The sequence below is a fragment of the Haliaeetus leucocephalus genome, unplaced genomic scaffold, assembly GCF_000737465.1.
Source record: "Haliaeetus leucocephalus isolate CR32 unplaced genomic scaffold, Haliaeetus_leucocephalus-4.0 Scaffold172, whole genome shotgun sequence".
Lineage (NCBI taxonomy): Eukaryota > Metazoa > Chordata > Aves > Accipitriformes > Accipitridae > Haliaeetus > Haliaeetus leucocephalus.
In genome coordinates this window covers 363834-377577 of record NW_010972608.1, presented here as the reverse complement: position 1 = coordinate 377577, position 13744 = coordinate 363834, and the positions used below count along the sequence as shown (strand labels likewise).

Below are 13744 nucleotides of genomic sequence, written 5' to 3'. Positions count from 1 at the left end.
ACACGCTACAATTCTAAAAACAGTAAATAAAACAGTAATTATCCTTCCTCATTCACTGGTTCATAATTCTCAACATAAAGAAGCTGCAATGACTGAGCAGTGGAAATTGCTGCAGTCCCTCAGGGGCTTTTCAATTAGAAAATCTTCCGATCACTTGGGCTGACTACACAGATCAGGTGCCGAATTCTGATCCTCAAGCTACCACAAGAGATGGCACAACTCCCTCTGGAAGCAAGGCTGGGCCTAAATGCGTGCAAATCCCGGGGTCTGAAGACTATGGAAGACAACAGACTGGAAGACAAAATAAAAATGTCTGCACTGAATCCTTTCTTAACCAGCATGTGAATGCCTCATGAATCAAGCAGTGTTATAATTCATTACTATGAGGAATAAGTGTTGTAATACACCTTCTGTATGATTTGGGGAAATGTACACACAATTTATAAGTTTTGGTTCATGTTACGGAATGATACAATTGCTATAGTTTTGTATACCACTGTAAATACGTATCTGCCTTTGTTGATCAGGATTGTATGACATTTTTCCCTGGAAAGATGTTAAGGGAAACCAGCAAATTTAGTGACTGGGCTTTGGCTATACAACAGGAGTACTGAAAAAAAAAGTCAAACTAAAAGTATAACCTGGCCTTGTTTGTAGGGAAGAGAGGATAGAGGGTAAAAACATACAAATTTCAGGTTAAAGAGGGAAAGACACTGGTAGGACTTTTAATGGACTGTAAGACACATACTGAAGGATTTAGCCAGGAGAAAATAAAAGATAAGTGTGTTTAGCCAAAGACTCTGTAGCTCAAGGGCAAACCAGAAGGACCATGTTCCAGACACAACCCAGAGGGATTAAAACACCTGAAGTGGGTAAAACTTTTGGGGTCTGTTATTTTAACATAGATAATAAATGTACTATTTCATACTGTTACAGTAAAGGACAACACTGGCTTCAGAATTCCTACAAGTGTTTTTGGGCATGCTCTCATATCTGTCATGGTCTCCCTCATGGAAAATCTCAAGAAAAATGCCCAGGATTCTGGGAAATTGTTTGTAACCTTAAGTGAGATCTTGCAATAGCTGCTCAGTTACATTAGGCAGTTGAACAGTGGATTCAAGCACAAGGGTGAGTGTGCTAAAATATGAAACTCTTTCAAGTGTGTTCCTGAGACCTGAGCGTTGGGGCAGTAACCAGATTCTGTTTAATATCCAAAGATACAAAGCACATTGGATCCAAGGAGTACAGCTCAAAACTTCAGTATGGCAAGTAATCAACTGGAGAGGGTAACCAGGTCTCTAACAAATACTATTCAGATTCTCATTTTAAATTGTTCGTATTTCCAGTTCAAATCGTATCAGGATAAAAGGTTCTTTTGAAAAATGTTAGCCTCAAATTCCTTTTGATGAAATACAAAAACAGTATAGTGGTAAGCCACAGTGGGGATTTTTCAGTGATAGCAAAAGGACTTCTCTTGTCACCTGAATCTATTATTTTCTATTTATGAGAATATTCTGATGTTACAGCTCAACTTCAAAGCTTCATTAAGAGCATATACAGGAAGCACTACTAAGCAGTCAAGGATTAAGAAACAGTAAACTTACAGATGCCCACACATCTCAATGAATGCACATCTACCAGTTTACACACCAATTTCATTGGCACATGCTGCATTCAAATAACAATAAACCTGCTATTTTCTCTACAGCCAGAGGTACTTAGGAGTTTACTAAATTGGACTCATTATAATCCAAGGAGTTTTGTTTAACTTTTTATGCAAGCCTTTTGCTCCCTAAAATATTTATTTTAATAATTTTGACAAATAATTCAGGTTTTGTTTTTGTTTTGTTTTTTTTTTTTTAATCTGTCAGACAATTTTTGTTATCTGGGGGCAGAGTCTTATAAATTAGTACATGCTGACCTGGACAGGGGCACAGACCCAGAACTTCTGGTCTCTCCGCAGTTAGCTGGATGAGAAGATACTTCAGGCCAGAAGCCCTGCAAGTTGTGCAGCCCTATGTCTCAGCTGCTATGTGCTGGCTCTCAGATAAACCTGGTCGAATCTATCTTTGTACACATGACCTAAGAAAAACTCTCTTAAAGCTATGAATGTAGATGTAGTTGGGATTTTTCTTCTGTCAACTTCTGACCATTGTGACCACTCTAAAATTTAACACAATCTGAAAAAAAACCCCCTGCATTAAAGACTTTTACAGTCTTGGGTACTAACAGTTTATTTCCCTCCTCCTAGGGCAACTGATAATAACAAAAAAAGACTATTAATAATTTACATTATTTTAAAATGTTGCTTGCCCCAGGTAAGTGGAATTTTGCAGAATAAATATTAACCTGGATTTAAATTGAAGTTGAAAGAATGAGATTTTCAAATATCTGCACTCAAATGATCTGCGAATACCGAGAAGTGATTAAAGAAAATCTTGTTAACTTCAGCCAGACCAAAGACTTAGGTCAACATCGAGATCTTTTAACTATCTTGTAAGTATCTTGCAGATACATATGCATCATCAGTCCCCTAACAGAAACCAATTTTTTTTTTCCTACAGAGAACAGTGTTTATTGTCACTGCACTTTCAGGTGCTCTTCAGTGTGGACATAGCTAGTTGCTAAACACACTAGCAAGTTGAATAATTTCAATATTTCCTTCGTGAATTGACTGCAGAAGCATATCATTCTTTTAAATGGTCAATCCTTAAGTGTGAAGCTTTTACTTTCTACTGATTTTTTTTTCCTAGAATAAACGTTTCCTAAAACCCCAAAGTAACAGGATTGCAAACAGGAACCAATGACTACCTGAAGCAACATCAGCTTCAGAGAAGACAAAGAACCCACCTGTTTAGTATAGAATTTACAATTTTTCCTCCAATAAATGAAGATGACTTTTTTTTCCCCTCAAGTAAGAATTTTGACCAGATATTATATTCAATTCAGACCAAGGCTAACATGTTGCTCACATAACACATAGCAAGTCACGTAAAGATATGCAGCAAGTGTTTAATCTTCAGTGGAAAGTCTAGTGGTTAACCATGCAAACAAATTATTTAACATTTTCCTCAGGAATCACTGCATTTCTATCTCAAGTGGTTAACATCTGTGTGTCATTTCAGTAACACATAGTTATGGTCAGGACATCCACAGTCTGTATCCCCTAAAGCAAAAATGTGGAGGTTGATGTTCTAAGGCACTTGATTCAACCAGACTAATAAATTTTCCTTGCCCTGTAGATGATCTCACTGAGGTAATTTAGACAACCAGAGCTGGAAAGCTTACATTCAGCTAAAGGAATCATGAGTCTACAGTATGCTTACAGAAAAAGACTGTGGGTAGCAACATGCAGATTGACAAAACTGCTGAAGAAATGCAATTGCAGGAAAAATAAATATAACATGGCATGTCTGTAAAGAGGCATCACGTACAGGAACAAAAAATAAAAGTAATTTTTCCTCTGCCTATGAGGCCAGTGATAGTTTTTCCAGTGTCTTACTGGAAGACCACTGAATGGCTCACAGTCTTTCCCATTAGGAAGATACAGACAGAAATAGTTGTGTAAGACAGTAAAGATCACAAACACACATGCAAAAGCAGAATAAAGCCAACAGGATAGGAATAATAATAGAAGGTGAAAATACAACCTGTTTGCAGCAAATTAGGATGGCATATCTAGGCACAAATTACATGCACTAACTTAAATACTCATCAGAAAAAAAATTCTCAATGGAAAGATGAAGTACCTTGTCAAATAATCCATCTTCGGACTTAAAAGTCATTGATGCTTTGAAATATTAGGTTGGTGTAGTGATTACAACTGAATGTTGTAATCCCTTACATGGCAGAAAACACTTTTTGCAACTTCCCTTATGCTTAATATAAAAAGCAAGAATAAAAGATGTATCAAAGATAATTTACTTCTGTGTTTCCAGAGGCAGACCAAAAGTAACTGAAGGGTTGAGTGTAAGAGAACAGGTTTGTTTATTGCTCTGATAAAACTGGTAGTGGCACACAGCCCGTAATTGCCTTTGTACAACTCTCCTGCGACAATCGCTATTTCAGTAACTCTGGGTTAGCAGATAGACTACTTAATCCAGGAAGTCTTCTCCCTGTCAGTGGAACTTCTCTGAAGCTGTAAAGAGGGTGGTCCACATTGCCCAAGAACTGCATGACAGGATCTTCTCTTACGACACTGTTTCTAATAATACTACATACTTCAGGAGCAAAATCCTCCTCTTAAATCTATATGATAAATTTTGATTGGGGCAGTCTACTCTTCCTATTGCTATGAATGTAAACTGAAGCTTGCAGTGCATGAAAAATCAAATTGACAGTTATCAGAATTTGAGAGAATCGCTCCCTTCTTTGATTTTTTTCCCAAAAGTTAGTACCAAAGAATCTGCAGTTGAGTATTTGTTCCTCATCTAGCCATTTTGTTTTGTTGACCTTTTCTAAAACAGAAAAGGATCTATGAAATACCACAATATATGATAAATTAGAAAATGGCATCATACAATTAAAAAAAAAATCTAAAGGAAGTAAAACTTAGCATGATTTATACTTAAAACAGAGGAGGCTACTACAAAAATGTGCCATAGTAGCATACAGATTTCAATGCAATTTGTAGATTTCCTGAAGAAAGTATGCACACCATCATTAATCTCACAGGCAGAATGTGGCAATATATTATTTACAAGCAACTCAAAGCTCTCTTATTTAACTTACCAAAATGCTAATGCTGCAATTTCCAAAGAGATTCACATAACTTACACACCCAAATCCCACTGAAATATGAGCATCCAGTTCAAATTAAGTTTTTGAACATCTCTCATTACAAATTCCCCAAATCCCAAAATGCACTGTAACTCCTTCTGCCAAGATAGGTTTTCATCATTGTATCACCTTTCTCACAGAGCTCCTCCATCACTCTCCAGGTTTCAGCTTGGACCTCTTGATTGCTATTACCTGGAATATGTGTATCAGGCCAGCGTATTAAATAAAAAAGAAACAGAACCAGACTACTCATTAAAGTGTGCAAAAAAACCCCCAGAATCAAACCATGTGAAACAGCATTTTCCCTCCATAATACCCCCTAACATATTATCATCAAAATAGTTACAATTACTACTCCATGATCATCACTGTATACATCCATTTAGTTTTAATAATGTGATGTTGTAGATTTCATTTAACAACTAAAGGTAGCAGAAGTTGCAACATGTGCCACAGGTTTAGGTCACTGTAATCAGAATTCCATGGTCACATATGCACTTAAACTTTCAACACACAACAAGCCCCATTTAAATCAAAGCAATTTTGGTCACTGGAATTAAGACTGGACTACTGCTGAAGTGCTACAAGTCTTAAGTTTAAAGAAGATAAATATGTTTGGCAGTTCTATAGATATTTTAAACAACCTCAGCAGTGGGTCTGCTTTTTTCCTTTCTAAAGAATACTTCCATTAATGAATTTCTGTTGGAAATTACAGCACATTCTGTCATGCAGGTTTTTTTGCTAAAATTTTGTGCCAGCATTTGTGATTTTTTTTAAGCTTTTTAAAAAAATATTATTTTTAAGGGAACAGAATCATGCTTTACTACATTTTATGAAATGTTAGCACAATTTCAAACACAATTAAGATTTAGTGATGAAATTATCCAAGCAGCTATTGAAACTGGCTGTCTCAGGAAAGCTTTTTTTTGGTGTTGTCTCCACACAAGACTGTCCTTCTACTGAAAAAGGAAGCATTTCCAACATAAATTAAAAATGAGAAATTCATATGTATTGGACTCAGAGTTCCAAATCAGGTTATCTAAATTTCAAAAATTATAGGATCTAATGCCATTGTAAGTTTGTAGACACTGCGAGACATTCTGAAGGAGAAATTTAGGAGATACTTTGAAAACAACTACATTTCTATTTAAATTCTAACTGCAGATTAAACAGGTAACTGCAGGCATCCCAGTCAAAGAGGTGTTGGTCTTTGCCGCATCACTAGTCTGACACAAAACAGGAAAAGAAAATAAATGCATGACTGAGATGTGCATAATTTTAAGTGCTTTATAATATTCCTCTTTTTTTGGCAGTTCAAATATTGAGTTAAGGAATAAAAAGACAGACTCGTTTGCAATGAGCAGAGTTATTTGTTCTTTGAATGCACTGCATCATTCATTTACAGCACCTCTTTGTGAAAACACAGATCCTCTACTATGCCTTTTTTCATTCACATTTAAGGACTGCACTAATGACTACTATACCACTGGGCTGGTATATTAGCTTTCCACCTCTATAAATACAAATTCAACCTTGATTTAAGAGAAAAAGGTAACATGAAATTCACTATAATACACCAGTCCCCATTTGGGTACATCATTGCAACACTGTTAAAGAGAGTATTTGCTTAGATTAAGAATCTAATTAGAACAACACAGAATTTTGTACAGTAAGATACATTACAGATGTATCAAGGAAAAAATTATTTTGGGTGTATCACAAAAATCATGAGCTAAATTTTTACTTTCTTGTATCAATAACCCATCAGACTTTTAAATACAATTGCTCAGACAAGCAAACATCACTCATATATAATGATTTGCAGCATCTGGATTTATGTCACGTTTAAAGAGAGAGTTGCTCATTCTTTGCCCTTATATACATAAAATCCACTCCCAATTTAGAAGAGTAAAAAACCAGATGCAGTCTTGCTCATCACTGATCTGCGAATAATTACTTCTTCCCTAATTGCTCTGAAAAAAGAAGTTGTATTTATTAAGAATAAATACTAACATAAGGTATTGGAATAAATACCAATTTCTGGGACATTTAAGTGAAAACTAATAGTAGGATATTGATCAGAGCATTTGGTAAGGTTATGTTCAAAGCTCAGGACTACTCTAATTCTGTTGCCAATAAACTCTCTTTTAAAATTTCCACTGACTGATATTAGATGCAATCCCAAGGATTAGCATTAGGAATTGCTAATATCAAGTGTTCCTTTTAAACCAAAATTATATATGCCATTGACAGTACTTACTGCATAGAGACTGGCATGTTTTAATTTAAGCTTTTTTGCTTGGATAAAGCTAATGTCATAGGTAGGTCGGTGTAAGTTAGTGGTATCTGATGCCTACCTCATGTAAAAATGGAATAATTGCATATCTTTAATTGCTGCTTGTTATGTTCTCCAAATCAGACTAAGAACTGCTTAACTATGCAAAAATGTTGTATAGCACCACCAATAAATAATCATTAACTTCAGCAGAATTTCACCAAAATCTACTTTTCCAAAAGCCTGAATAATCAGTTAGGTGTAACAGTTTGCAAACTTTCACAGAAATACCCTCATAACAGCTTTCCGCATATAAAGATGCTTTGTACTCAGCCCAAGAAATTGAAGTACTCTTGGAAGAATGACTTGTAACAGATTTGATAACCGAAAGATCTCTGGCATGGATATTTAAAAAATGCAGTATATCACCCTTCCCTGTATTAGTGCCTGAGACCTCTTCAATGCAAACATGATCAGCTGTTCGTCCTTTATTTTAGAAAGGTGATGTTATCAGTTATGTGATGTCCATATCATCCTATTGTTTATTTTAATTTAGGTGTTTTGTTGAAATAAAAGTTACTTCACAGTTAGAAATACTCTGGACTGCAAGAAGCATTCATGAAAGATGTGGGGCAAAGGTACCTTATCTCAGAGATAAAGAGTAGAATTGTCTTTCTGCCAGTCATGCACAAACCACCCCAACCCAGCTAGAAGCAGAAGAAATACAATGTACCTTGCAGTAAGAAACAAAGCTGCCACTCTATTTAAATAAACTAAGCATATTTAATTTTAAATTAGGATCTGCTTACTTCTCCTGTATCTGTTAGAAAACTTAGGCCAATAAAAAACAGTAAGCACCTCACAAACCAAGGTCTACAATTTCATCTTCTTTTGTACACACGTTCACACCTACACACTTTCTTTTGCTTAAAGTATTTCCCCTCCTGGGAGATTACATGAACACAAACACTCTTATTTTCATTTTGGAGGCAAGAAATTAGTTTTAAATTATTTATCAAAATAGCTTATGGTTCTGGTAATCAAGAAACATGCAACTTCATCACTGGAGGTTTTTAAGAACAGACTACATTTTCATCTGTTGAGAACAATGGGGTTGTGCCTTGTAGTGTGGGATCGATTAATCAATACCTTGATGTTTTCCAACCATGTATTTTTAAAAAATAATCCTAACTCAAAACAAAATACCCCCAATGATTCACAGTATGAGGATGCACTTGAGAAAGAAGAAAAAAACCTCCAAACATTCACAATCTAATTTTGTATTTACCAGCTTTTTAAAGCATCCTTTACACACAATCAAGCTGTAGTCTTGCAGTGGTAAGTGAAAGCCTGAAACTGAAGTTCAAATGTCAAAACACAGTGCTGCAGGAAAACTAAAATTAACACATGAACTACTTTCACACATCCATTTAAAATAGAGTGTTTTATTACTTCTTAGTGGTTGCAGCACCTACAATCAACACAGTTCCTCTTAACTTAAAAGTACAGGGACATTTTAAACATTTAAAAGCCAACAGCATGTTGGCATGGAAATAAAAGTTTGCAACTCTATTCAAATTCCTAATACAATATTAAAAAAAAAAGTCAAAATCCACTAAAACAAACCTAGTTTTGCAGAACAAGCCCTGGCTCATATCAAACCTAAAAGCAAAAGTATATTTTTCAATGTTTTGCACAGTTATCATAATGCAACGATTGTATTTTCCCTGCTTTTCTGAATCATCACTGCACTTAGTATGTACATGATATATTTTTTTGCTCCCACCCAATCTTTTTTTGTGCTGTTTTTTTATTCTATCAGAACAAAGATCAACGTGAAGCAACCTCCAAAATGTTCTGAATTAATACACAGTCTGAACTGGGTGTATTATCATAATTCATGTGATTCATCTATTACACTAAATATGCTGATAGAACATTTGTCCAACTCCAGTTGGGTATTTGTGATAGGTTAGATTTGCCTGAACATGACAGACTCAGAACAGAAAAAAGGAAAATAAAATTGTATATGAATTCAGTAACCCACAAATCACATTCAAGAAGTTACTTTGGAGGTTTGATCCAAATCCCAAGGAATGTATTCTGCTACTGCCAAACCTGTGAGATTTGCTGCCATTTCATATTGGTTTACTGTCACTGCTAGTTAAGGACCACATTTAGAAAATGCAAGGAGCAGAATATCTGTTACAACCACTACCCACAAATAATACAAATTTCCAGCTTCTCATGGATATATAATCTACTGATTCAAATAAAAATCCTGGAACATTGCTCCCCTAATACCATTTGCCCAAAAAACGTTTATCAAAAAGCTTTCATAACAGTATTTTACATGGAACACTTTTTCTCTTAAAAAGCTGTGACTGCTTTCAACAGTTAATGTTTCAACAGCCATTCTATATACTGCTAATGCACAGATTTATCAATTCCTGTTAGATTATTTCCCAAGTCTCTAATTCACTCTGCATGGAGGGACTGTGTAGCCCATAAGGATCCTCAACAAAATTAACAGGACCTTCCCTGGAACAAAGAGCTTAGCTGCACATTTAGCTGCCAGGGCTCCTACAGCTTTTTCTTTTTGCAGCCTTCTGAATGGCTAACTTTCCCTCCAACATAAAGGTCTACCATCACAGATATATTATTTAGGATCTTTTAATTTTCTATATGAACCATGTATCTTTATGGAAATGCTACAAACCCCCACATATTTGGTTAATATCATATAATGAAATCAAGAAATTCTGATTTAGGTACCTTTCACATACATTTATTTTACATTCCTATTCCACAGAAAAACTGCCAGCTTTAACACGTTTGTAACTAAAGAATTTCCTTGCCTTTCCTAAATAAGCTTGGACACAAATTGTTCTGTTATTGCCAGATCTCTTCTTGTCATGGATTTCATGTCCTCTCTATGGTATACACTGGCCAGCAGAAAAGGGACACAAAATGCAGGCATGAATGAAAACAGCTAGCATATCTAAGCTTAGTTCTACAAGGCTATGACCATATTTTCAAACAAATCTTCTGCATTCTGGTTACTTTTGTTAGACTTGTGATAAGCCTCAGTTTCCAACAAAAAGCTCTTATTCTAAGCATTCTTGAAACACTTGAAAAGTTCATGTCTCAAGATATTGCCACTTTTTGCTTGAAAAATCCTTCCAATAGCACCTTCCAGCTGAGTGCTTTCAGACAGGAGGTACGGGACTCCTTAAAGCATGATGCTTTCTATGAACTCCATGAAACACACCATGTATTGTACCTCCTCTAAGGGTCTACTTCACCAGCATAAGCACTAAACATAGCACTCAACCTTATCTCTTTCACACAAGCGCAGATCATACTGTGTTAAATACGGTCTGTGGAGCTGATCCAACAGAGATTAAGCTCAAGCAGCCAAAACCGTTACTCCACTTGCCATCCCATCCTTCTTGTGGAGGTCACCATCCTCATTGACAGGTAAGTGAATTTCATGTGAAATATTTTCTAAGCCATCACAGTTTACAAATCAAGTTAAAGCAAGATGAAGCCAGCATTGATTTAGGTCACTGTGTCAAGACTAAGTGGTGGTTCAGGAAGAGCTTTATAAATTTTTCAGACATCTCCACATCAGTGGAAGAAAGGTGAAGAAGGAGGGAAGATGGGTGAGGATATTAAAAAACCCCAAACAAACAAAGAGGAAAAAATCTAGTATGGAGGCAGATTGCACAGGCAGTTGTAATATTCCTTAATCTGTTTTAGTAATATGAGCAAAAGAAGTCTCAAGAGCTGAGCATATCTGACAAACTCAAGTTCTGTTTATGCCAGTCTAAGAATTCACTCGCATGGTGACAGTATTTGTGCATTTCTTGCTCTCAGATATTTTTTTCCTTGTTTCACATATTTCTGCTTAGCAGCAATATGTAAACTGAGTATTTGTGTGACCACCTACTTTAATCAGTCTACTACCTGAGAAAATAAAAGCAAACTGCAGTACTAAAAGGAATCACTGAAAATGATTTCCTGGAAGCCAGTCAAGTTTTTCTCTCATCGACATTCAGCACCAGTGTCATAGCAAGCAGAAGAAAAAAGAAAGCAAACACAAGACATAACAAGCAGAAAGCAGAGAGGAAGAAACATGATATTTCTTAATTTAGAGAAGAAAGTCAGGGCTTGAAACTTTGTTTATGAAAGTCTCCTTGTAGTGACCTGTATTTGCATGGGACAGACAAAAAACAGATTTTAATTCATTTTGCATTATTCTGTACCAGTGCAGGAAGTTAAGGGATACATTTCCAGAAAGAATGAAGCCAAAGAAGTGCATACAAATATCTGTCTTTAACAGAGATAGGTTCCCCCCCCGCCTTCATCAAGCAAAAAAAAAGCCAGTGAATACAGTACACAGCTGCCATTAATATTATATGCCATTAATTCTGCAAAATCTGTACTTCACAAAAGCTGTTTAAAAGTTTATTTATTAGTAAGAGATGGACAGGGTGAGGAAAGAGAAGCAAAATGAGGCTTTTCAGGCACTGACAGATAATGTCTGATAGTTAGGTCAATTATTCCTTGATTACCAGCATAAACACTACCTCCACCAGTGTCATTATTTTAGATTATTACTTTAAATTCATCTTCCTCTACATCCACTTTCTTTTCATTGCTCCAGCTAGGGAACAAGCAGCAAAAGCATTTAAAAAAAAAATCATGTTTATTTTTATCAGGTACCTCCTCTCCTATGACTTGTTGCAAAGAATTAATTGGCGTCATTATTGCAGCTCTTTGCCTGTCTGGTAAGACAGTAACAATGACATCTTTGACTACAAGAAGTTTATGATCAGGGTAAGTTTAAAAGTGCATAAGTCTAATTCAGTGTTAATTAGATTTAGTCTTCTAAAGTCTTGTAGGTACATTCAACATTTTCCTCAAAGTATATTGCATGAGACAGACCAAACCAAAGGCAGTTATTCAGAATTTTTTAAAATTAATAGACTGTCCTGGTTTCAGCTGGGATAGAGTTAATTGTCTTCCTAGCAGCTGGTACAGTGCTATGTTTTTGAGCTAGGTACGAGAAGAATGTTGATAACACTGATGTTTTCAGTTGTTGCTAAGTAGCATTTAGACTAAGTCAAGGATTTTTCAGCTTCTGATGCCCAGCCAGCAAGAAGGCTGGAGGGGCACAAGTAGTTGGGAGGGGACACAGCCAGAACAGCTGACCCAAACTGGCCAAAGGGGTATTCCATACCATGTGACGTCACATCTAGTATAGGAACTGGGGGGAGTGGGGGTGGGGGGGATCGCTGCTTGGGGACTAACTGGGCATCGATAGGTGGGTTGTGAGCAATTGCACTGTGCATCATTTGTATATTCCAATCCTTTTATTATTACTGTTTTCATTTTATTAGCATTATCATTATTAGTTTCTTCTTTTCTGTTCTATTAAACCGTTCTTACCTCAACCCATGAGTTTTACTTCTTTTCCCGATTTTCTCCTCCATCCCACTGGGTGGGGGAGGAAGTGAGTGAGCGGCTGCGTGGTGCTTAGTTGCTGGCTGGGGTTAAACCACGACATATACCTACAAAATAAGTTTTAGAAAGGACTCCCATTCCTGAGATTTAACAGACTGCAGAAGAAATGTGGCAGTTTTGTCACCCAGTTACCAATAAATTATTGTAAAGTTTATGAATTCTTGTTTCATAGGTTTTGGGTGTTTTTAGCAAAATATACAACTCATGTAGTGGTTCCTCAAATTGATTTAACAATGAAATGTACCTTTACAAAACATACCTTGATCTGATTTAAAACATTTGCAATAAGGAAAAATTCTGTGGTCTCAATTATATGCATGTGAACTTCCTAGAGAAGAAACACTACAAGAAATCTGCAAATGTATAAATAAAGGCAGAATTTGGTGTCTGTGATCTATCTGTACTACATAGTTTTTTTCAGGAATTCATTCATCTTTGCAAATACTCACACAGAAGGCACAATAAATGAGCTATATGTAAAGATTCATACCAAGATATTCAACACCAAGTCTTTCACATGATTCTAAGCGGGCTTTTTTTTTGTGCTTTCATAGCCATAATCACTATGCCACAGTTTGGTAGTTATCCAGAGGTCCTCTGGCTTCACATCACTCTCTTTGATGGCCTTTTGGAGGAGAGATTCACAGCCGTATCTTTTTGCTGTGCCAATATGACGAATGCCACATTTTTGTAATGCATGGACCACAGCATCATGGGAATAGCCACCTTGATGGGAAGTACCTAAATAAACAAAATCAGATATGAATTGTCAGCAGTGAATTATGAGGGACATTTTTTGATTCTTTTTAATTTTTGTTTTCCTTTTTTTGTATATTGTCACAGAACCTTCTTATTCAATTTTAATTTCCTAATAGTAAAGAAACGGGAACTGACAGATCTCTAGGCTGGGAAAATACACAAAGTGCTAGAATGTTGATACTGATCAGAAATAACTCCACCAAAATCAAACATCAACAGCATTTAACTGTAAGGAACTGATTTCAGAAGTCAGGCTAAAGAACATCAAAGACAAAATACATCTTTTATAGGAGAACAACATTTACAGATGAAAATATTAACAATAAGAAATAAAATATAACTTAAAAAGCAATTTACTTTGCAGAAAGCATATCCTGAAACCTTTACTCTGTTGAACTCCCA

The 13744-nt window shown here is 35.9% G+C and overlaps 1 protein-coding gene across 1 annotated transcript in view; it reads right to left on the bottom strand.

The window, feature by feature from the left end:
• The window catches only part of LOC104829415 (uncharacterized oxidoreductase ZK1290.5-like), a gene marked incomplete at its 5' end in the record, with an annotated part of 47258 nt that overhangs the window by 17560 nt on the left and 15954 nt on the right, over positions 1-13744 (bottom strand). Inside the window, 3 exon segments of the mRNA XM_010563639.1 lie at positions 4909-5007; positions 13071-13122; positions 13125-13324. Coding sequence (XP_010561941.1) covers positions 4909-5007; positions 13071-13122; positions 13125-13324 — 351 coding nt within the window.